The sequence below is a fragment of the Giraffa tippelskirchi genome, chromosome 5 (genome assembly GCF_054371585.1).
Source record: "Giraffa tippelskirchi isolate mGirTip1 chromosome 5, T2T-mGirTip1v1.2.pri, whole genome shotgun sequence".
Classification (NCBI taxonomy): domain Eukaryota; kingdom Metazoa; phylum Chordata; class Mammalia; order Artiodactyla; family Giraffidae; genus Giraffa; species Giraffa tippelskirchi.
In genome coordinates, this window is record NC_137279.1 from 121,170,560 (window position 1) to 121,193,520 (window position 22,961).

At 37.5% G+C, this 22,961-nt stretch overlaps 1 protein-coding gene across 30 annotated transcripts in view; it reads right to left on the bottom strand.

The window, feature by feature from the left end:
• The window catches only part of CDC14A (cell division cycle 14A), a 196,982-nt gene that overhangs the window by 116,949 nt on the left and 57,072 nt on the right, over window positions 1-22,961 (bottom strand). For all 30 annotated transcript variants that reach the window (XM_081493185.1, XM_081493178.1, XM_081493199.1 and 27 more), the window contains one exon: window positions 8,007-8,086. In XM_081493185.1, the coding sequence (XP_081349311.1) occupies window positions 8,007-8,086 (80 nt within the window). The remainder of the gene's footprint in view (window positions 1-8,006; window positions 8,087-22,961) is intronic.

The window sequence follows — 22,961 nt, forward strand, 5'->3', positions numbered from 1 at the left end:
ATAGGAACTTGAATAGCATTTGTATCCTACTAGGGCTTCCCTTGTGGCTCGGCTGGTAAAGGATCCGCCTGATATGTGGGACACCTGGGTTTGATCCCTGGGTTGGGAAGACCCCCTGGAGAAGGGAACGCACTCCAGTATTCTGGACTGGAGAATTCCATGGACTGTATAGTCCATAGGGTCGCAAAGAGTCAGACAAAACTGAGGGACTTTCACTCACTCATTGTTTAAAAATTGCATAAATCTTAATTATGTTGAATTGGTTCATAGTGCTTTTCAGTTCTACTCTATCCTCCTATTTCTCTGTATATTCATTCTATTAATTTTTGAGAGTTTGATATTGAAAATCTAACTAAAAATCTTAATTTATCTACTTAAATAATTGTAATATATAGTGGAACTATATAACTTTGTTCTGTATTTTCCAAGTCTCCTGTAAATGTGTTCAGTCGCTCAGTTGTGTCCGACTCTTTGCGAACCCATGAATTGCAGCAAGCCAGGCCTCCCTGTCCATTACCAATTCCCGGAGTTTACACAAATCCATGTCCATTGAATCAGTGATGCCATCCAACCATCTCATCCTCTGTCGTTCCTTCTCCTCCCACCCTCAATCCTTCCCAGCATTAGGGCCTTTTCCAATGAGTCAACTCTTTGCATGAGGTGGCCAAAGTATTGGAGTTTCAGCTCCAACATTAGTCCTTCCAATGAACACCCAGGGCTGATCTCCTTTAGGATGGACTGGTTGGATCTCCTTGAAGTCCAAGGGACTCTCAAGAGTCTTCCCCAACACCACAGTTCAAAAGCATCGATTCCTCGGCACTCAGCTTTCTTTACCGTCCAATTCTCACATCCATACGTGACCACTGGAAAAACCATAGCCTTGACTAGACGGACCTCTGTTGGCAAAGTAATGTCTCTGCTTTTAAATATGCTATCTAGGTTGGTCATAACCTTCCTTCCAAGGAGTACACATCTTTTAATTTCATGGCTGCAATCACCATCAGCAGTGATTTTGGAGCCCCCCAAAATAAAGTATGACACTGTTTCCCCAACTGCTTCCACTGTTTCCCCATCTATTTTCCATGAAGTGATGGGACCAGATGCCATGATCTTAGTTTTCTGAACATTGAGCTTCAAACTAACTTTTTCACTCTCCTCTTTCACTTTCATCAAGAGGCTCTTTAGTTCTTCTTCACTTTCGGCCATAAGGGTGGTGTCATCTGCATAACTGAGGTTATTGATATTTCTCCCGGCAATCTTGATTCCAGCTTGTGCTTCTTCCAGCTCAACATTTCTCATGAAGTACTCTGCATATAAGTTAAATAAGCAGGGTGACAATATACAACCTTGACGTACTCCTTTTCCTATTTGGAACCAGTCTGTTGTTCCATGTCCAGTTCTAACTGTTGCTTCCTGACCTGCATACAGGTTTCTCAAGAGACAGGTCAGATGATCTGGTACTCCCATCTCTTTCAGAATTTTCCACAGTTTATTGTGATCCACACAGTCAAAGGCTTTGGCATAGTCAATAAAGCAGAAATAGATGTTTTTCTGGAACTCTCTTGCTTTTTCGATGATCCAGCAGATGTTGGCAATTTGATCTCTGGTTCCTCTGCCTTTTCTAAAACCAGCTCGAACATCTGGAAGTTCACGGTTCACGTATTGCTGAAGCCTGGCTTGGAGAATTTTGAGCATTACTTTACTAGCGTGTGAGATGAGTGCAGTTGTGTGGTAGTTTGAGCATTCTTTGGCATTGCCTTTCTTTGGCACTGGAATGAAAACTGACCTTTTCCAGTCCTGTGGCCACTGCTGAGTCCTCCAGATTTGCTGGCATATTGAGTGCAGCACTTTCACAGCATCATCTTTGAGGATTTGAAATAACTCAACTGGAGTTCCATCACCTCCACTAGCTTTGTTTGTAGTGATGCTTTCTAAGGCCCACTTGACTTCACATTCCAGGATGTGTGGCTCTAGGTGAGTGATCACACCATCGTGATTATCTGGGTCGTGAAGATCTTTTTTGTACAGTTCTTCTGTGTATTCTTTCCATCTCTTCTTAATATCTTCTGCTTCCTTTAGGTCCATACAATTTCTGTCCTTTATCGAGCCCATCTTTGCATGAAATGTTCCCTTGGTATCTCTAATTTTCTTGAAGAGATCTCTAGTCTTTCCCAATCTGTTGTTTTCCTCTATTTCTTTGCATTGATTGCTGAGGAAGGCTTCCTTATCTCTCCTTGCTATTCTTTGGAACTCTGCATTCAGATGGGAATATCTTTCCTTTTCTCCTTTGCTTTTTGCTTCTCTTCTTTTCCCAGCTATCTGTAAGGCCTCCTCAGACAGCCATTTTGCTTTTTTGCATTTATTTTCCATGAGGATGATCTTGATCCCTGTCTCCTGTACAATGGCACGAACCTCTGTTCATAGTTCATCAGGCACTCTGTCTATTAGATCTAGTCCCTTAAATCTATTTGTCACTTCCATTGTATAATCATAAGGGATTTGATTTAGGTCATACCTGAATGGTCTAGTGGTTTTCCCTACTTTCTTCAATTTAAGTAAATGTGTTACATTTTCATAATTTAAAAAATAAAAGTCTACAAATAAAAAAACTCAATCATATAGCACTTTTAGTTAAAACAATACACTGCAAACATTATATTATACAGTCTCCTACCTATCATCATAAAAAGATAATCTATGCCTTACAAATGAAAAATTACAGCACCTAAGACCAATTCCTTCATTTTTATTCTCCATTTTCATTTTAAGGTGAAAGGCATTCATGGCACCTATCCCTAACATCTCCAATCTCCAGTTCCAGTGTTAAACCTCCTTCCTCAAATATTCCTACACCTCCTAATTCCAAACTTTAATGAGATCCTATAACTACTTTACATACCTACACATATACAAACTTTACACTGCAGTCCCTGGAGCAGGTACCTGGTTGTCCTAATAACCTTTAGATCCATAGACCATCACAGTGACATGCACAGAAAAAGCAACAAATTAATTAGTGAATGTATTATTCCCTGGCACACAAATAAGAAGAGTCCAATCCCAGTCCTTGAGAGAAGACTCTGCTACATTTGATGGAGAGTCAGCTCTGCAAACAAATAATCACAGTATAAGATATTTGTTTTCATGGTTTATGCAGCAAACGAAATGGGCCATGAACAAAATGTAATAGTAAATTATAGGCACAGGACCTGCCAAGCTTCTCTATAAAAATGAGCCAAGTCACTACAGAAGAGACTGCTCCAATAAACGTTTGTTAAATCAATACAGTGTTTAAGAACAGCATTATTTAAATTTAAACCTTAAAACACTTTTATTAGAAAGACACCACAACTATGTATAGCACAAATAGCAACACAGGCATTTCAGTAAAGAGGGCATATAAAGATATCATTCAAACTTCAACAGGCCTTCAAAACTGTCTTCATTTTTCTTAATTCTTAGATGATAAAACAATCACATTTAAATAGAAGGTTCTTTTGCAACTTCCTGTTTTTTAAATAAAAGTGTTAATACAGAAAGATTAATGCAGAATTATGCAAATATGCAATTAATGCAGTATTATGCAAATTAATGCAGATTAATGCAAAAGCATTAATGAAGAAAGAAGGATTAAAAAAAAATCTAGAGAATGAAGACAGAAGTGTAATTTAACAATAAATGGAATGAAAACCTAGCAGATAATAGAATCCAGATTATCAAAGGAAGGCCAAGGTGATGATGGCTGACCAAAACTAGTATTAAAATGATTCTTAATAGTACTGCATCAGCCTTAAGTTGATCTGGGCTGTAGACTAAAATCAATTCACATCTTATCTCAGCATTAGGAGAAAAAACTGTTTCTGTAGTAAAATTCCAGAAAATTAGTAGTATTCTTTCAACTAAATTTTTCACTGAATTATAAATGCATATTGTGTGGTATTTTCTGCTTCAAATGTATGATTTACAAAGAATATGGATTTAGAAATGCAACTTAATGTAAATACAACTCATGGTGTTATTGAAAAATACAACATACAATATGTTCAAGATCAAACTTTTAGTTGGAAATAGGTGCCTAAACTAAGAAAAAATGTCTGATGTCTGTGTTAAGCATTCTTTTTTCAGGTAAACAAATTACTAAAACTTTTTATGTCTAACAGCAATGCTATAATATTCTCCAGAGTATTATCTCAGTTTCTTCTAAAAGACTTTTGGGATCATCTGAATTAAAAAGCTGCAGTTTAAAAGACAGGAAATGATCTAAATGTCTACCTGAGAGAGACTGGTTAAGCGCATTCTGTACATTATATAGCAGCATGACAAAATGAGGAGGGAGGCTCTCTATGTACTGGTGTAAAAAGATATCCAAGGTGAGTTAAGGGGGAAAAAAAACCAAAATGCAAAATAGTACATATAATATGTTACATTTTGTAATAAAATGGGAAGAATAAGACTGTATATCTTTATTTGCTTATATATGCATAAAGAAACTCTAGAAGGATATAGAATAAACCAATACCAGAAGACACCTGGAAAGGACCAGATAGATAAGAATCAAGGGTGGGAGAGAGATTTTTCAATAATACCTTGTTATATATTTTAAAAATATTTGAACCACATTAGCATATTTAACCACATAAATATTTTCAAATATTTAAATAAAAACAATTTGGAAAAATAGGCTACAACTATAAAAATTATGATTTAATTCTATGTAGTAGTAATAATTTTCTATCTTTTCTTCCATTCCAATCTTATCGATTATTGAAAAATTCTTGTTCTCAGGAAACTAATTACCTACCACATATAAGCTAAAATAAAGTTACGCTTACAGGAAGAATTTATTCTTTCCTTCTCCTCATCTTCATCTAAACTGACAATTAAGAATAACAAGGCTCATCTGGCTTGTGAAACAAATACATCTCCCATGAATTTTGAGTGGATAACATTAAAAGCATAAAAATTAATATATATTTTCCACTTAAAATGCTTGAATAGACACATTGTCCACTGGGCCTATTGACTGGAATTACAATTTTACCAACGTTACAGCATTACAATTCCGAGGTGCATGTGTTGTTTTCAAAATGACAACAAAAACTATAAACATTTTTCTAATTTTAAAAAAAAATTTAAAGAATCATCACTGTCTCAAGGAAAAGTACATCTATGATCCCTTCACAGTTGTTGGCCCCTTTCTCAACATGGATGCCGTGGTTCCTACCAATGTTGGAAGTTGTCTCAGACACAATGTCTTCCAGGCCTGTCCATCAGGGCACACTCACGGCAAACTTTCCCTCCTCCACTCTCTACCTCCAAACCCTTTAAAAGTTCAGTTTAAATGAGTCTGATTCTTTCTCACATTTCTGTCAGAATCTTTTCTTCTATTTTTATACAACCCAACTTTTTAATAATTAATTATGTGCCTATAGAGCTGCCTGCCCCTACTAGAATGTGTGATCATTAGAAACACTTCCTACTCATTTTATATCCTATGGATTATCCTTATGTCTTATTAATAAATAGTAATAGTACTAACAACAATGAGAAAAACAAAAACCAGGTACTGCAGCAGAACAGTGATACAGCATTACCTCATTTCATCTCCAAGGTGGCCATGAAGCCATTGTACAGAAAAGGAAGCTGAAACTCAGAAAGGATAAGTAATTTGCCCAAATTACATGTACTCACTTACTATATACAGAAAAGAGCAGAATGAATCTTCAAACCCAGGCAGAGTCTCTGCCTTCAAATCATATACTCTTAACCACTTTGCTTAGAATTTAGGGAGTAATTAATATCATCATTACTGCAATGAACTGAATGTTTGTGTCCCCCAAAAGTCATATGTTGAAAACCTAACCCCCAATGGGATCGTATCAGGAAGTGGGACCTTGGGAAGTAATTAGGTTATGAGGGTGGAGCCCTCATGATTGAGATGAATGCTCTTTTAAAAAAGAACCCCAGAAGGTTTTTCTGCCGTCTCTCCACTATGTGAGGACACAGCAAGAGGTGAGCAGGCTGCATCCCGAAGAGGGCTCTCACCAGAGCTTGACCATGCTAGTCCCTGATCAGACTGTAGAACCATGAGAAACAAACTTCAGGTATTTACAACTCACCCAAGCTATGGTACAGCCCAAACTGACTAAAACAATTATGCTTTTCTAAAAACCAGAATTATATTATCAAAGAACTTTCAAATTCTAGAAGGCATTAGAAGTGGAAGAAAATAACTGCTTTGTCATCACCATTAAAACTCTCCTCTCATAATCCTGGGCTTCCCAGGTGGCGCTAGTGGTAAAGAAAAGTGAAAGTGAAAGTTGCACGGTCGCCGCGTCCTACTCTTTGTGATCCTGTGGACTGTAGCCCACCAGGCTCCTCTGTCCATGGAATTCTCCAGGCAAGAGTCCTGGGGTGGGTTGCCATTTCCTTTCTAGGGGATCTTTTCCTGACCCAGGGATCAAATCCGGGTCTCCTGCATTGTAGGCAGATGCTTTACCAACTGAGCCACTAGCGAAGCCCAGTGGTAAAGCATCTGCCTGCAATGCAGGAGACCTGGCTTCGATCCCTGAGTTGGGAACATCCCCTGGAAGAGGGAATAGCTATCCACTCCAGTACTCTTGCCTGGAGAATACCATGGACAGGAAGGCCTGGTGGGCTACAGTACATGGGGTCATAAAGTGTTGGACACAACTGAGCAATTAACACACATTTCTCATAATCTGCCCTCTTCATTCTACCCTTCAATGGCTAATTAGCTTATCCTCTGGGCTGCTTGTGGATATTTTCCTCTCACTGTCCCAATTCCAGTACTTCACCCCTTGCTTTCACTGAGATCAAGCATACTAGGCGCTGTCATCCCCTACTCCTCCTCTCCACCTTGACACCCACCCTGTGTCTAATAATACTCCCTTCTGCGGTCAATAAACAGAGGTTGGAATCCTCTGAATCTCAGAGGATTCAGTCTTAATTTATTCATTAGAATAGATATTTACAAAAAGCACCTTTAAGTGTGAGGCACTGGGACTTGCTTTCTGTGAGTTTCCAGGAAAGTAATGAAGACAAAGAGGTCTCCTCAATTTTTCCTGTTCTTTTCTTTCTTTATTTTTGGTAATTTTGATATTAGTAACAATAATAAGCAATCCATATGCTTGTAGATTTGTACACTAATAAAAAGGCAAAAATATTAGAATCATTCCCAATTCTATCAGAGATGTCTGTTGTGGAAGTTCTGATGTATGTTCCCTTCTACTCTGTAAATAAGCTCAAGTTTACCTGAAATTTTAAAACATCTTCAAGTGATTCTTACAAAACATTGTTTTCCAACAGTGGAATGAGAAACAGCCTTTCTCAGGATGGAAGCTAGATGTGTCCGCTGAACAAGTGATTTAGGGTCCCCACTAAAGATGTGCATCTGGGAAGGTACTTTGAGGGTCTTATTCTATATTTCCAGTGCCTGACATTTGGTCAGAGCTCAATCAATGCTCACAAAATGAAAGAAAGAATGGATGAATCAATGATATGTGAGTGCAAGTCATTCAGTCATGTCCGACTCTTTGCAATTCAATGGACTATACAGTTCATGGAATTCTTCAGGCCAGAATACTGGAGTGGGTAGCCTTTCCCTTCTCCAGGGGTTCTTCCCAACCCAGAGATCGAATCCAGGTCTCTCACACTGCAGGTGGATTCTTTACCAGATTATTGAAATTTAATAAATCTTGACATGGTTAATTAGGTCATAAACCAGGTACTCTTCATGCTTAAATCATCAAGATATAGAAAGAATTCAAGGAAAAAAATAATTCCTAAAAAGAGAAAGCTATTTTATTCTTACTAGATGGGGGAGGGGATCTCTAAAAAAATGACATAATAAACACTAGTCTCATTTCATTCCACATAACATCACAGTCATAGTCTTAATACAGTTAAAAAACACACTAATCCAACTCTAAAATAGTGAGCTGTCTAGCAAAGCCCCATAGCTCAAGTTTCACAAGCAGTTATACCTGAATGGAAGATAGGGGGGGGTTGAGCCAGATAGGAGTGCTCTGTAGGCCTCTTCTGGTGTCTTCTTTAAATAGATTACCTAAGACAAATAAATAGCAACAGTTAGAATATGACCAAAGAATGACACAAAACTATTTTAATTACTCACCAAATTTGCATTTCCCTTCTTTCACTCTGAATGTGACAACAGTCATGGTGATAATGTTGATCTTTAGACAGCAAGCAGGCTGCCAAACTTTCCTTTTCAGCTTAAAGCTGAACAGCAGCCTTTGGCTTAAGGATGAGTAAGAGCTTAAAGACACAGGAAAGAAAGGGAAGTTGCTCAGTCGTGTCCGACTCTTTGTAACCCTATGGACTGCAGCCTACCAGGCTCCTCTGTCCATGGAATTTTCCAGGCAAAAGTACTAGAGTGGGTTGCCATTTCCTTCTCCAAAAGACACAGGGCAAACCCATAAAGGGGCCATCCAGGGCTGTTTACAGGCATGTTGAACAGAAGTAATGGCAGGGTTTTCTCTGGGGAACAGAATAATTGTACCTCCATGATTGAACTATGTGTTCACCAAAGACCAATAATGAGTTCTCTGTCCTTCACAGAAGATCTGCTGTGAAGTAACTTAGTTCCTGGTGAATTCTGAAAGACATCTCAGGGTACAGGACCCATGGGAGACCTACTGAGTTCTCTGTCTGTTCTGAGGAACGCCTATGTTGCTCTCTAAACGACTGTTTAATCAATAAAATCACAACGAAATGAGAGGAAATGCATGCAAGTAAGAGTACTGGAAAACATACTGGCTTGGCTCTTGATGTCGAAGATGTTTAAATCCCTGCAGACCAGCAGGATAAACTATCTTAAATAAAGAAACAAATAAAAAAGAGTTCTTAAAACCAGTAAACTATTTCCACTTAATCAACTTATTGACTATATATAATAGATGCCAGGCACTGTACGAGGAATTGCCACCTTTCTTAATAGAATTTATGTTCTTGAGAGGCAAAAACAATAATTAACAAAAATAAATACAGTCTGAAATAAGTGCTGAAAAGGAAATAAGCAGAGGCCTGGAATGAAGGAAGACCTACTTAATACCTCGAAGTAGTCAGGAAGGGGTCTCTGGGAGAGATGTAGGAGGAGATCCATGGAATAGCCAAGGGAAAGGGGGGACATAAGGGGCTAGGTCCTTGAGTGGGGAGAGGGCTTGGTGAGCCAGACAGAGAGGATCAGAGGCCAGGGAAGGGGGAAGAAGGGAAAGACAGTGGTCAGATTGTGAAGAGCCCTGCAAACCATGACCCGAGTTTGGTTTTATTCTAAGTGCAGTTTAATATTTTAATTCTCAGACAAGAGCACTGATCCTTTTCCTCTACAGTTTGAATCAAATTTGATCCCTAAAATCCTCTCTACCTAGAATTAATGGCATTATTTCCTTAATATGTCCCAACATCAAAACCCTATGCATGGAACTTCCCTGGCAGTCCAGTGATTAAGACTCCATGCTCCCAGCACAGGGGGAACAGGTTGGATCCCTGGTTGGGGAACTAAGATCCTGAATACCACATAGAACAGCCAAGAAACAAAAACAAAAGAAAAAACCCTATGCATTTCAACAACAAAAATGACAGAGTCCCAGTTCTTAAAAAGTAGGGTTTATTCTCTGCTTACAAAGTTTCTTTGAGCTTTAAGCTATTCCAGTAGCAATATATTACATGTATTTAATTATTAGTAAGTTCAAGACTAGAAAACAACTCAATTCTCTAAAAAAAGAAAGCTAAAATAAATATATAAAAAATACTTCTAACTTTTATTAAGAAAGTTCCATATTCCTATGACAAGTAAACAAGGTCTGATAAAACACATACCAAACAAAGTGAACTGAATATGAAACAAAAACAGCAGAGAAAATGAAATCATGATAAAAGAATGATCAAGACAGGAGACACAGATTCCACCAGTGGAGAACCACATCTCGAGTTGCAGCTAAAATGATTACAAAAATTCACTTAAACCAACCCTAGCTTTAAAAACCATTTTCAGTAACCAATATTAAAACAGGAGTTTGTTGTTCCCTAATGGGTAGATTATATAATACTCAACAGGTTTGGTTATAATGCAATGATTGTTCAAGCCTAAAGATGCAGCAGTATTTGTAAGTTGACTACGCCTGCTAAAAGAGAAAGCTGCTTGTAGAAAGCTCCTGTGTTTGGATAAGATAATTAAAGCTTATACAACCATCTTTGAAAAGCAAAATACATTTCCCTTCTCAGGAGCAATTACATTAATTCCATTTAATTTGAGGCAATCATTCTACAGGACGGAGTTAACAGCCCACATGAAAGACTTCTCTAGACCGGTTACCCCACTGAGTTTTGCTACTCACCTTACCTGCATGACTTAGCACACATGACCCATATTCTCACACTGTAAGATAAGAGTCTTTGTTTTTATTTTTATCCCAATGCTAAATCATTAATAAGTGCAAAGTGAAACTCAACAGAGGCCATCTAAATTCCAGGAATATTCCAGGGGCAGGTAAATGCAATGTCCTTTTACAACCTGATGATAGGTACTTGGGAGAGTGGTGAAATATTCTAATAAAGGAGTGCATCACTGAATACATGCATGCTGGGGTCACTAAAATGTCAAATTCCATCTTTCCAGGAGAAAAAATGTCATAGATTCTTACACCAGGTCTTCTTTGATATGTCACTGATTAAAAAGAGACAGAGAGAAAGACTAGAGGTCAGAAAGAAAACAAATGTATTAAGGCTTTGCTGTTGAGGAACCTAAAGCTCAGAAAGGTAAGGAACTTCCCAAACTCTCATGGCTGCTCTGTGATGCAGTTAGAATTCCAATTCAGATCTGAGTCCAAAGCCCACAGGAATTCCACACATCACATCTGCTTAAAAATACAGACGCAGGCAATGCAAGCAGAATCTGGGACAACAACAAAGATTCCTACTCTTCCAATTTACAAAAGCCATTACACTTGGCTTTTAAAATTATGTGACTTCAAACTGTTAACAGGAGTTGTGTGTAAGGAATAGGACTGGAGAAGGATTAGTGGGAGGAGGGAGGACTTTATATTTTCTACTATCTTCACATTTCTTGTATTTTGTACTAATGTGTAGTCATTTATTTTTTTAAATGTGGAATAACTAAATCAGTTATGAAGTATTAAATGTCTATCTTCCTAAAAATAAAGCCTATATTTAACTAATACTCAAAAAATTGTTCCCAGATACTCTATATTTCTAAAAGTAATTGCTGAATAAAATTAACTCCAAAGCATCTTCTAAATATCCTGATTTTCTTTTTCTGTTTCTCAGGAAAAAAAAAAATAATACACTGTCTACTCTTCTCATTAGATATTAGCATATATGAATCCAAACTGGAAGAATCTTCCCCAACTTTTGATTGATAAAATTTAACAAAAGCCCTTTGTACAGTGCTTGGTTTTGTTGTTGTTGTTTAGTCGCTAAGTAGTGTTCAACTCTTTTGTGATCCTATGGACTGTAGCCTGCCAGCCTCCTCTGTTGATGGGATTTCCCAGGCAAGAACACTGGAGTGGGTCACCATTTCCTTCTCCAGGGGATCTTCCCTACCCAGAGATCAAACCCACATCTCTTGCATTGGCAGGCGGATTCTTTACCATTCAGCCACCAGGGAAGCCCTTTAACAATTTACCCCGAAATTAGTGAGTACATGCATGGCTTTTATAAAATTTTCCCACTCTTTGCCAGGAAGTCCTATAACTCTTCTCAATAGAGTAACATTTGACATATATGTTCTTACTCCTAACTAACTTAGTGAAGTGAAAGTTGCTCAGTCGTGTCTGACTCTTTGCAACCCCATGGACTACACAGTCCATGGAATTCTCCAGGCCAGAATACTGGAGTGGGTAGCCTTTCCCTTCTCCAGAGGATCTTCCCAACCTAGGGATCGAACCTAGGTCTCCCACATTGCAGGCAGATTCTTTACCAGCTGAGCCACATTTAGGAGTCAACCAATTAGACTGATTTTTTTCTGCTTCATTAACACTGATGCAATGTGGGAGACCTGGGTTCGATCACTGGGTTGGGAAGATCCCCTAGAGGAGGGCATGGTAACCCACTCTGGTATTCTTGCCTGGAGAATCCCTATGGACAGAGGAGCCTGGCAGGCTACAGTCCATGGGGTCACAAAGAGTTGGACACAACTGAGCAACTAAGAACACACACACACAAAACACTGATGCCACATACCAAGACCCAAATAACTCTTTTAACTTTTAATAAAAGATTCTTAAAGAGCTAACATTCTAACATATATGTATGACCAACAGCTGTGAGATTTTTATTTAACAGTTAATTAAAATTACAGTACTATAAGCAAGTATAATATATATTATTTTCCAATAAGCCAATGTTTCACAAACATCAGTTAATCATGCACCAACTTTCTCAACTTCTGCCACCACACGTAGCACCATGTATTATCATTTCTATTTATGTTCTTCTCTTTATAAATAGACACAATCTTTTAATTTAATTCATTCTAATGTACTTTATACCATTTCTATAAATGGAAAACTAGGATCACTTGCCAGAGTCTACACATAAATGAATTTTAAAATATATAACTCTTAAAATTAAAAAATGTTTGTGAAAATTAATTGCACATACAACTATGAGTTCATTTCTGAGGTCTTTATTCTGTTCTACTGATCTGTGTGTCTGTCTGTTTTTGTGCCAGTACCACACTGCTTTGATGACTATAGCTCTGTAGTATAGTCTGAAGTAAAAGCAAGTGATACCTTTAGCTCTTCTTTCTTAAGATTGTTTTGGCTATTTGAAGTCTTTTGTGTTTCTGCACATTTTTCAGAATTATTTATTCTAATTCTGTGAGAAGTGCCATTAGGCAGCTAATCTACAACAAAGCAGGCAAGAATACACAGTGTAGGAAAGACAGCCTCTTCAATAAATGATGTTGGAAAAACTGGACAGTTATAATGCAAAAGAATCCAAATGGAAAACTCGTCATATTATGCACAAAAATAAATTCAAAATGGATTAAAGACTTAAATATAAGACTTGAAACCACAAAACTTCTAGAAGAAAATGTAGGCAGTACTCTCTTTGACACTGGTCTTAATAATATCTTTTTGTCTATGTCTCCTCAGGCAAGGAAAATAATAGCAAAAATAAATGGAACTACATTAAACTAAGAAGCTTTGGACAGTGAAGGAAACTATCAGAAAAACAAAAAGACCACCTACTAAATGGGAGAAGATATTTTTAAGTGGTATATCTGATAAGGGGTTAATATCCAAAATATACAAGAACTCACACACCTCAACACCCAAAAAATAAACAACCCAATTAAAAAATGGACAGAGGATCTAAATAGATACTTTTCCAAAGAAGCCATTCAGATGGCCAAGAGCCACATGAAAAAATGCCCAACATCATTAACCATCAGGGAAAACAAACCAAAACCCCAATGAGATTATCACCTCACACCTGTCAAAATGGCTATTATCAATAAAACAACAAATAACAAAGTGGAGAAAACTAAACCCTCCTGCACTGTTGGTGGGAATATAAATTGGTATAGTTGTTATGAAAAACAGTATGGAGAGTCCTCAAAAGATTAAAAATAAAACTACCATATGATCCAGAAATTTCAACCCTGAGTATTTAATCAAAGAAAACACAAACACTAATTTGAAAAGAATACACACTCCTATATTCATTGAAGCATTAGTCACAATAGCCAAGATGCAGAAGCAATCCAAGTGCCCATCAATAGACAAATGGATAAAGAAGATGTGGTCACACACACACACACACACACACACACACAATGGAATATTACCCAGCCAGAATGAAATCTTGCCATTTTCAACAACACGGATGAACCTGGAGAATATTATACCAAGTGAAATAGTCACAGAAAGACAAATACTGTATGATTTTACTTATACGAATAATCTAAAAAAACAAAAAGGAACAACATAACAAAACAGAGTTATAGATAGAGAACAAACAGCTGGTCGCTAGAGATGCAGGCAGTGGGGAGGGAAGAAATAGGTAAGGGAGATGAAGAGGCACAAGCTTCCAGTTGCAAAGTAAATAAGCCATGCATATGAAATATACAATGTGGGGAATATAGTATATAGTATCTTTGAATGGCAGAGCCCTGAATAATTGATGCCTTCAAACTGTGGTGCTGGAGAAAACTCTTGAAAGCCCCTTGGACAGCAAGGAGATCAAACCAGTCAATCTTAAAGGAAATCAACCCTGAATACTCATTGGAAGGACTGATGGTGAAGCTGAAGCTCCAATATTCTGGTTACCTGACGCGAACAGCTGACTCATTGGAAGAAATCCTGATGCTGGGAAAGACTGAAGGCAGAAGGAGAAGAGGGTGTCAGAGAATGAGGTGGCTGGATGGTATCACCAATGCTATGGACATGAACTTGGCTAAACTCTGGGAGATGGTGAGGGACAGGGAGGCCTGGCGTGCTGCAGTACATGGTGTCGCAAAGAGTCAGACATGACTGGGCAACTGAACGACAACATCATCTCTGAATGGTGACATATCACAACTAGACTTATCATGGTGATCATTTTGAAATGTATAGAAATACCAAATCACTACGCTGTATAACAGGAACTAGCACAGTACCGTAGGTCATTATACTTCAGAAATAAACGTCTCATATAAAAAAGAGATCAGATTTATGGTTACCAGAGGTGGGGGCTGACAGGAGGGGTAAGTGAATGAAGGCAGTCAAAAGGTACCAACTTTCAGTTATGAGATAAATAAGTATTAGGGATGTAATGTACACCATGATAAATATAATTAGTACTACTGTATGTTATATATGAAAGTTAAGAGAGTATATCCCAAGAATTTTCATCATAAAATTTTTTTCTATTTCTTTAATTTTGTATCTATACGAGACAATGATGTTCACTAAACTTACAGTGATAATCATTCCATGATGTATGTGAGCGAATCATTATGTTATACACTTAAACAGTGCTATATGTCAGTTATATCTCAATAAAACTGAAGAAAAAAGTTAAATAAAATGTTTGTGCTCACGACACACTGAGGACCATTGTAACAAATATGAAGTTTGGACTAATTTTATAGAACAGTAGACCAACCTGGTAAGTTAAACAAAATCCTCTTAGAACTAATCTGCAAATACATCTAAATTATATATCCTATGGTCATTAAATCCTTAAAGCCTGTCAAAAAATGGTACATGTGAATTTCAGAAGCAGTTTGGAATTTACAATAATTTTTCTTACTCAGATAATTTAATCTATCTGATATACAAGGGATGGTTCTTTAAACAACACATGGCTTAATACAGAAGTCTAAAACAGACTCTGAGTCATGAATTTGCTAATGGTCCTTCCCCAGAGATATTTGCTTCAGATCTTACTATGTTTTTAGCTTTGTTTTTAGGTATTATTATTTCCCAAAAAAAGCTTGATGGCAAAGCCAACACCCACACCTACACCCACACACCCATACACACACACACACACCCCCACACACACACACACACACCCATAATGTATTTAAAAATGAAACCTGAGTGTCCCTGTCAATTATATCTATATTTTGTGATCTGGAAAGTGAAAATACTCCTGAAGATTCAATTTGGCCATCTGAGACAGTATTCTTCAATCTTGGCTTTTGATTTCCTGTTATTTAATATTTTACTTGTTTATGAAAAAGGAACTAAAATGCTGAGAACAGCCGTTCTCAGTCAGGTACTGCCACAGGAACACTAAAACAGCCATGAAATCAGCATTACCAACCATGTCTGAGTCCATTAAACTTCTTCAAGATAGAAGTTTCCAGAAAACAGATGTTTCAACTTGAAAATAGTCTAGAAGCACTAAGATTTGCTGAATATAGAAGAATCATACCAAAAAGGAAAGACTCTCTTTAAAGGTTTCAGAAAAGTAGGCTTAGCTTATACAGCATACTTAATGTGGACATTACAAAGAAGTCCCTATGATATGTGCTTTGGGTTCTAGCCTATTAATTAGCAGTCATCTTTAGACCCCTTTCTCCAGCCTCATATAACTTAAAATCATCACACTTGTACAACAGCAATTGAGGATAGGGATGTGCAGAGATTTAAAAAAAAAAAAAAAGAAAGAAAATGTTTCTTTGCCTGGTGAAGCTAACCAGTCTGGATCATTCACTTGGTTTGAGACCAATGCTCTCTAAATGGCTTCCCCATCACCCCTCTTTCCCATCAGGTTCCTCCCCATCACTCAGATAAAATCTCAAAGGTCATTTTTAAAGCTGGCCTCTCTGCCTCACTCTACCCACCCTCATCAAATCAATACATAGACTGATTCTTTCTCCAGTCTCTTTCAATTATGGGGTGGAAGCAGTTTTGGGGGATTGAAACATATTATTTGGGGAAAGAAACAGAGGATACAAATATCTTTTCAAATTTTATTAATACAAAACCACCACTAGGGTTCTGAGCACAGGAGGGGCCCTGAATTTTAAGTTTCATTATTTTTCAGCAGATATGCACATGACCTTTTTTTCATCATTACCAACTTATTTCAAACCCTTATCTCCATATGCTGTGACTCACACCATTTCTCTCTGCCTCCACTTCCTGTCTACTCTAGTAATTCTAAAGCAGAACCTGAGAGACTCAGTTCTGCTCAAAAGTCCAGCCAGACTGTCAATCCTTCCCCAAGATAAGGTCCTAATCCACCTTTCCAGGTGAATTTGTCACTGTTCCTTGGATGAACCTCATTCACCAGCCTGGACTCCTCACCGTTCCAAAATCATACTTGACACCTTCTAGCATCTGAGGTTTGTTCTGGAATCCTCTCCACACCTTCTCTGCCTATTAAAATCCTTCCTGTTTCATTAGACCTAACTCAAATACTACCTCTATGATGCCTTTTCCTTTAGCTCAGAAACCCTTCCCCTTACTCTTTATAATGACCATGACAATGATGATGATAATAAAAACAAGAAGTTATATAGTTCATATTATGTGGCAAGCACTATTCTAAGCCATTTACATAATGTGGATCATTAATCCTCACAAGCACAATGTACATTTTACACGCAAAATGCAGAGAATCAGTTGCCTCAAGGCCACACAGCTAGGGTGCAGTGGAATCAGGCAGCCTAGCCCCCATAGGCCCTCCTGACCACTTCCTGATGGGCCCCTCACAGCTCTGTTGCAATTATTTTCCTTTAGCCTAAGCAGGAAGCTCCTTAAACGCAGTAACCAAGTATTTCATACTTCTATAAGCCTTACAAAGCCTCCTTTGTAGATGCTCAATAAATAACATGTATGTTTAGTGAATATAAACTTTACTTTAAACTGTTAAAATACAAAGACTGCATCGCCCTAGGGGGTTAATTCAGCTTATTTACTATTCAGTGAATGAGATTTTTCAAACGTGTCACTACAGCTTTAGCGGTAATGTCCAGAGGAGCCAGTGAAATTAACTTTCTGATCCCAGTTATATGAAAGCATCAAACCAGGTACACAGAAACAAGACTTCAATGGTGTGCTAAAAGAGAAAGTAAGAAAGAGATTGATTTCAAACATAAGGGCTTTAGATCAAATGATCTGTATAAGCTTTTAGAAAGTATTTTGAGAGCTAAGGCGTGCCACCTGACTGAGAAATTCATTCTCCCACTTCCCCCCATCTGTTCTGAAGTTACACTCGGCCACTCCCAACATGTGGTAAAAGGCAGGAAGCAGGAGGTGGAACAGAACACAGTGACCAAAAACCAACATGTATCTACTTAATGCTTACAATCTGCATAGGAACCTGCACACATACAGGGACACAAGGAAAGTCTGCAATGTCATTCTGGTACTAAGATATCGAGAACAAGGGTTCTAAAGGGGGCTGGGGAGTGGTCCACAAAGACAGTAGACTCTACCTGAGTCTTCCTGGCATCACTACAGTATTTAGATGGTCTCCTGCTCCCCTTGGCATCATAGCTCAAGTCACTTTGAGAGGGCAGCTTTCTTTGGCACCTTGATGAGCTCAGGCCCCTGCCTTATGTTCTTAAAGCCCCCTGCCCTTCTCCTTCAAATTCTTACCCTCCCTCATTTGTCATCACAGGTTTCTGTGGTTATTTTAGTCTGTCTCCCTGGCTAGGTTTGTAAATCTGAGAGCAGGATTTCTTGTCTCTTCTGTACCTGCGAGACTCACCACTATGCCTGGCACATAGCACACACTCAAAAAATGTTTGACGGCTGCAGGAACAAACAGTGGGGGGAAAGACAGCATTTTATGTGAGAACACGCATGACATGATCACAGAATACTGATCCCCTATCTAGAGAGTAGGTGACACAGTTTAGTGGTTAGGCACCCCAAGTCCACAACCAAGCTGCCAGGCTCTTCACTTAGGAGCTATATTACATTAACTCTCTGTGCTTCCATTTCCTTACCTGTGAAGTGGGGATAACACAGTAATTGCCTCAGCAGGCTATTTTTTGGGAAGATTAAGTGAATTAACAATGTATATAAAGTGTTCAGAATTGTACCTGCCACATTATTCATCTATACTAAGGGACCACAGGAAAAAGATAAACTTTGATTTCAAAATAATTTTTTTCTTCTCTTTTCCATCACCTGTATCCATCTGAATATGGACCCATCACTGCTATTATTTCTGACACCTTAGTCCAAAGCCCATGTATGCATACAAACATCAAAACACGAGGCTGTAAACATCCCTCACGATTGCTATACACCAGAGCCGTAACACAGACCATCATTTAATTCAGTCCTCTCATTTTTTTAATGTACAAATATTGATGCTACTCTCAGTTCTTTCTGTTCAAAGGGCATCCTGAGTCTCCTAGTGATTTAGTATCAACAACCACAAAAGACATGCACTGGCGCCTGTTTTATCAAGCCATTCTCAAACTATCAGAAGATCACTGTTGGCCCACAACTCTCTCCAACAAAGTAACCAGGAGAGGGCTGTTGTACTTATTTTTCCTTATGCGAACTTCTCATGAACAAAACAGTAAGATTACCAGGTTTGGTTGTTTTTTTTTTTTTTTTTCGGAGAGGAGACCAATTACCAGTTATCTGCAAGATGTAAAACCACAGAAGTCCATGAAATGAACATCTATAAAAACATATGATGAGGTGAGAAGCTCTGCAAAGAGCTGAAACATAAAACTTTTCAAGTCTCTTCCTTGCCTTGCAAGACTTGGTTCTCAGACTTCTTAAGTGTCAAAGCACTTCATTTATAAACTGCTTTTTCCTGAAGAAAGCATTAAGCCTTGATTGTCATATATAAGCACAAACAAAATGCTTAATTTTTTTTTATTTTCAGCAACATTTTTCATCTTAATCATTTCCTCCCATTATAACCAGTGACTAAGAAAACAATATCTGCTTTCAACTTTAAAACAAAATTTTAAAATAGGAAACAGGCAAACATTTTTCAAATGCACAGCTGATTCTACTTTTGTTCTAACTGCTTACGGAAATGAAAATATTCAGTGTTAAACAATCACAAATTAGATAGGTAAGACTAATTACAAACCAGAAATGCAACTGTAGAGTTAAAACAACTTGCATTATTCAGTCTAAGTTTCTTCTACTGGTTTAATTGAATGAGAACAAGAAGGAATGTATGCTGTCTCTTATAGTCTTTGAACACACCGTAAAAGAAAGTCAGTCATTCTTCCTGTTCTTCAAGTTTTGATTCTATTATAAACCACAGGTTACAAGGCTTGCAGAATATTAGACAACGCATCTGCTTAACAAGTAATGGAGGCAACCCTAATTATAGAAGAAAGGTCAGGTCTCTATCTCCATCGCTTATTTCTGCTTCAGAAATACTTACAAAGTATCCTCTTAAGAACAAGGTTTAGAGATAAATGTGCTTCTTGGTTAAGGTGATGTCTGCTCTGTAATACTCTCACGTGTTGTCGTTTCACATTTGAATTTGAATTGGGGATTCGATATTCAGTGAGTAGTCAGTGGACTTTATTCTATTTATGTGAGAATTAGTTTAAAATAGAAATACTCTCTCCACCATTCTCATGGGAGTAATTAGAGTGAAACCATTGGGAACTCTTTGATGGGTAATTTAGGAAAATTGCAGACAACATCGGCCATGTGTATCTTCCCATCTAATTGGATGGGAAACAGAACTTTCATGATCAGCTTGAAAAGATGTCCTTCCAGAACTTAACAACCACAGCCAGGACAAATACACATCTCCTGCTAGTAGTGTCTCAGTGCCATGGGCTTCTCCTGCTTGAGGAGAGCTCGTGTTCCAGGACAGATAGTGCTGAGCTCGTTGTATCTCATTGAACTAGCTCAGCCGCTTACTAAGCAAACTAAGGAAACACTAAGCCAATATTCTCAGCACACAAAAGTCTATAGGGACTTTTTAAAGGGGAAAAGGAGAAAATACCTGGTCCTAAGAAAAGCTGAGTCCTTGGTCTCACACAAACTGAGTACAAGGCTGTTAGGTTACAACACATGGATAAACATAACCCTGCATATCTACCATCAGTCATCATCAGAAACCAGTGCCTGCATAAAGCACAAAAACAGACTCTCTCCAGAATACCACCTGAACAATACATACTCTGAAATGAAATGGTTTCATATTAGAAACTTCTCATGCTGACTTTCACTGCTTAATTCTGGGTATAGTATGAGTTTTATTTCATAAAATCTTTCAAATTAAAAAAGAGAAGTTTTTTAAAAGTGAGAAGAGTAGTTCTTTAAACCAAGGACTGAATTTTTGATCAAGCTTAGAAGGCAAGATCTATAACTTCATTTATGATGAAGATGCAGATAATAGATCCACTGCAGTAGATCAAGAACCTGTGTTTAAATCCTCATAACACCTATGGTCCATTATAGAAAGTCTTTAACTTGCAAATGAACTCTATTCCAAAAGCCTATTTGTAAAAGCTAATATTTAGATTTCTGGAAATAGTTTCCCAAAAATAAAGTCTCATGGTTGTTAGTATTATAGCCTAGTCCAAAAACAATATTGTATTCCATATTATCACTGAAATCAGATATTTAAAATAAAATATAGTAGAAAACATTATTTCAAAAACTAAAACAAAATAATTCAATTAAATAAGTTTGTTTGCTTTTTAAATTATTTTCTTTCAATGCTAGTACATGTGGAAAGGTTAGGTTAGAAAAACATGAGGAGATCAATGAATATGTTTATAATGAGTCTAAAGTGAACCCGGAAGTATTTTAAATGTTTGGTACTTTAGTACATCTAATTCCACTTCAAAATGCATTAGCTTTTCTCAATATTTGGCAATATGATTAGGACTAATTTCAAATCTGAGGCAAAGGGAGGCAGGGCAAGGATGAGAGGAAGATTTTCTCAATGCAAATAGAGCAAAATAATTGGAAGAAAAATGAATAAGAAAAGTCAGAAACTGTCTGGGCACATACAAGAGTAAGATGGCCAAACTTGCCAGTTATGGAACCCAACCTGGGTGGGAGAGCAGAAGGACAATGACAACTCATGGCTGCCTACGATTTCCTAGGAGAGAAGAAGGTAGACCAGACAACCCACTGTATTCATTTTAGTAACTAGAGCATGCACCTGAAGGACCAAAAACAAAAAAGTTTTTTTTTCTCCTTTTTGAATATAGTTACCTTACTCTTTTTCAAACTGAAAACTTCCAAGACAGAAGCCACACAGCATGTGAACTAAATCTCAGATCTAGAATCTCATGGTAACTTGTAAGCTACTGCTCTTTTGAATTGAGTCAAGAATAGAAAACCAACAATGAATACAAACAAGGAACTGGTTGTTCTTTTCCAGTATTTACAAAGAGTTATTGCTTAGAGAAAGCAGGAGAAGCAAGAGCTTTGCCCACCAGTCAGGTATTTGCAGAAAGTATTCTGTGGCAATTTTACTGTGTGTTAGCCCAAACTGCTCAAATAGATGCCACATGACAGACGTATCCTTCAAGAACATAATAGGATAATAGTAACCACATAATAGTAAACACTGTTACTTCTTAACCGTGTAAACAAACCATGCTCCCTAAACAGTTTACTAATTTTACAAACAGACAAACAGTAGAACTGAAACAAGTGAAGGAAACTTCAACTTAAATAAAAGTAATTTAAATCCATCCCACAGATCTATTGCATATGTTGTTTAGTCACTAAGTTGTATCCAACTCTTTGTGACCCTGCCAGATTCCTCTGTCCATGGGATTTCCCAGGCAAGAATATTGGAGTGGGTTGCCATTTTCTTCTCCACGGGATTTTCCTGACCCAGAGATTGAATCTGCATTGACAGGCAGATTCTTTACCACTGAGTCACCAGGGAAGTTAGAAACCATTAAATGTATTATCACTTGACAAACTATAAAAACCATCTAGAAGCACTTCTATGGCTTCAACCTGATTAGCATCTTTTACAGATTTAGAAGCTCACTTCAAGAAAATTTACTTACTGACACAGACAGTACAACAGCTCACAACAAAATCTATCCATCTCTTCATTAAAACACATTGTTAGAATCCAACACTGCTTCATGATAAAAAAAAGAAAAAGAAAAAAACACGCAAGAAACTAAGAACACACGTTCCTCAAACTGATTCATGGGCATCTGTGAAAACCCCACAACTAACATTATACTTAATGGCAGGAAACTAGATGTTTTCCCCCAAAGATCAGGAATAAGAAAAGGATGCCCATTGTTACCACTTCTACTTGACATTATACTAGAAGTTCCAGTCAGGGTAATTAAGCAAGAGAAGAAAAAAAAAAACAGTAAAAAGTAAAACTCCCTTTCTTTACAGATGATATTATCTTACATAGAGAGAAAATAATTTTAAAAATCCTCAAAAAACAACTAGAATAATTTCAACAAGATTATAGGATACAAGATCAATATACAAAAATCAGCTGTATTTCTATATACTGCT